General features: G+C 38.7%; 1 protein-coding gene across 1 annotated transcript; it reads right to left on the reverse strand.

Moving 5' to 3' along the window:
• Positions 1-657: 657 nt before the first annotated feature.
• On the reverse strand, positions 658-2800 carry LOC140966633 (flavanone 3-dioxygenase 3-like). Its single transcript, XM_073426888.1, is given in 4 exon segments — positions 658-1248; positions 1251-1534; positions 1621-1874; positions 2078-2800. Coding segments are annotated over 4 exon segments (969 nt in total). The 5' UTR covers positions 2219-2800; the 3' UTR covers positions 658-958.
• Positions 2801-2902: the final 102 nt, after the last annotated feature.

Raw genomic sequence — 2902 nt, forward strand, 5'->3', positions numbered from 1 at the left:
GTTGTTCAACTAACTGATTCTTCAATCTCGAGTCTACGTATTTGTAGTTGAAAATTTTCAACGAACGGATAATGATTTTCAAAGATCACATGTACTTGTTTCAGACAAAATAACATTGTCACTATCAGCATCGTACTATGAAATAAATGTCATTTAATGTCCCTTAGCTTTTTCCGACTTAAGCACTTGCAGCTTCTGAATGTTGTTTAACTTTGGACATTTTAGGAAACAATCCGTCATTCAGAATTGATAGCATACTGTGTCATAATATTTTAGCAGAAATTACTTGCGTTAAACGTATCCTCATCAGATTGCTCATATTTGACCGGTTGAAGTGCGGTTGGAGTTTTATTGTTATAATTTTGCACTTCATTTCTGATCTGGTTTCCGATCAAATGACAAGATGATCTCAACATCTTGAATTGATAGTAATTCTTGAGTGGAACGACTTGATCCAACTGTGGAAAACCAGTAAATACAAAAGATAAGCGGTTGAATCCTGAAACAATTCAATAATATTATTTCGTCAATCAACAAGATTTAAGGTAATAGAATTATTTAACACACACACACATATATATATAATTAGTTTATTCACAAAATATAATTTCTTAACACTCGTATATGCACACTTGGTAGCAAAAGTAAGCCCAAGTTTACTCGAACAAAATAATCCCACATACATTCGATTCCCTATGAGGCAAACAGTGCCGCCTAATTTTTTTTAAAAATAACATATTTTACACATGCTCGAATCGACCACAAAACAACATTAAAAAAGACCCAATCAAACTCAAAAATTAGATAAAGAAAAAGAAAGATAAAAAATAAAAAGGCAAGGCTACAGACACGGAGCCAACCAATTTAACGTGATGGTTGAATTACTGATTCTTCTAGAAATAAAAAAAGTTACAAACGGGCTGGGTCCTATGTTACTGGCCGAAAGAACAAACCCGGACTATGGATTAATCCTGAGTGAATCCAGGAAACTGGTCCCTTCTCCAAGTTCATTCTTGGAAGCAAAGTTCAAGAAGTCCCTAAAGCTGCTTCTCCTGTAACTCTCTGGATTCTCCTCATCCACATGCTCTCTAGCAACCTCCATCTTCACATCCATCCCCAAACTATGAAGACTGGCGATCGAAATCCGCGTCCCTTCGCCTCGAACCTTGACCCTGTGCACCACGCTCTTGTACCTCCCGTTGCTCAAAACCTCGAGATGGTCACCAACATTGACCTGAAGGCAGTGTGAATGACCGGTACCGCCCTCCACGACCCGTCCACCGAGTCCAGGATTTGTAGACCTGGTGAATCCTGGTGAAGTATTGTTAAGCAGCTGTAATCTGAGTGTTGGGGAATGCCTAATGAAAGCAATGTCTGTGGGCAAGGTGGGTAGAAATTTATGGTCATCACTTGCATCCCTTGATCGAGTTTTGGGGTTAAGTATGTCGGGCCTAATCCAAGGCTCTCTGTGATGACACCCATTATTTTCAGGGCTAGCTTTTGTATTTCGACGACATATTCTCCAATCTTTTCCCTAGAGTGATCAGTATATCAACAATCATATCTGACGTAAAGAGAAGAATTAAGATGCTTTGTTTGTGATGATGATATATATAGCACCTGTAGAGAGGTGGATTTTGAGGCCAGAATCCAATCCAATCTTGAAGAGGATGCGCGTAATGTTTGAGGAAAGCCCTCCAGGACTGGGCCTGGTCCCCCGCACAAACATCCTTAAAACTAGTGCTGTATCTTACCGGCCTGTGGATATCAGGGGACAAGAATTTAGCCTTTTCCCGAGTCGGCAAATTAAAGAAATCTGACGCCACGGACAAGGCCCCGTCAAGTATTTGTTGGGATATCCCATGATTTATAACCTACCAATTCACATTCAAGAAGTTGACAAAAATAATAATTATATAGAAAAAGATATAATCAATTTTATAGGTACCCTTTTGCTATATACTTTCTCCTGATAATTGAAGCCTGTTTTATTCCTATAAATAGTAGTCATAAATGTGTATTCTACGTCCTATAACGAAAAGTTATTTTCACAAATATGAGAAAAGATTCGACTCACTTGAAAGAAACCAAAACGAAGACAAGCATTTGCAATCTTTTCCACAAGAATGGATCTTCGCATGGGATTGCACATCCCATCCAAGTTTATGAGAGGAACATCTTCAGAGCATTCAGACCCTCTTTCATTACTCTTCCTCATCTTTCCGATCAAGCTTTGCTTTCACGAAATGGATGAAGCCCACTTCCAATTAGGGAAATTAATAGGCAAACAAGTTGCTGAAATGCTATGTATCAGGACCATGATGTGAAAATAAATAAACAAATACGATTATATTGTTGTAATTTAAATAAAAGAAGACAAAAACGACCTTTATCAATTCCCGAGCCCCACCCTCGTTAATTCAATGCACATAATTCAAGTGCTTTGGTGTGCGTACATATTGAAATATAATTTAATTAATTTGCAATGAATGGAGACATAATTGTGTTCACTTCGGCGGTCTGCGTTGACATCAGGGCGCCATGCATCTATCAAGAAAGTCATTTGGACCAGGCCTTTCCCTGCTGGATCGTGCACCCAGTTCAACCTCATGCATGATTCAGTTTGGGTGAACCGTGGACGGATGTACATAATGAAAAGATAAATACATATGGATTTAAGTCCTTGAAAACAACCGGATTTTTTGTGTGTGTGTATATGGATTTAAGTCCGTCGCCATGTGCGACGGTATAATACAGGACCGTCGCAATATTCGGCGACGGTTTTTGTAGACCGTCGCTGACTACCGTCACCAATAGCGACGGTTGTGCACAAACCGTTGCCGATCTAGATTTTTTGGTATTTTATTTATGAATTTTAGCGTAGTAGATTATTTATTTTGTA

This window comes from Primulina huaijiensis, unplaced genomic scaffold, assembly GCF_012295235.1.
Source record: "Primulina huaijiensis isolate GDHJ02 unplaced genomic scaffold, ASM1229523v2 scaffold207472, whole genome shotgun sequence".
In the NCBI taxonomy this organism is placed as follows: Eukaryota; Viridiplantae; Streptophyta; class Magnoliopsida; order Lamiales; family Gesneriaceae; genus Primulina; species Primulina huaijiensis.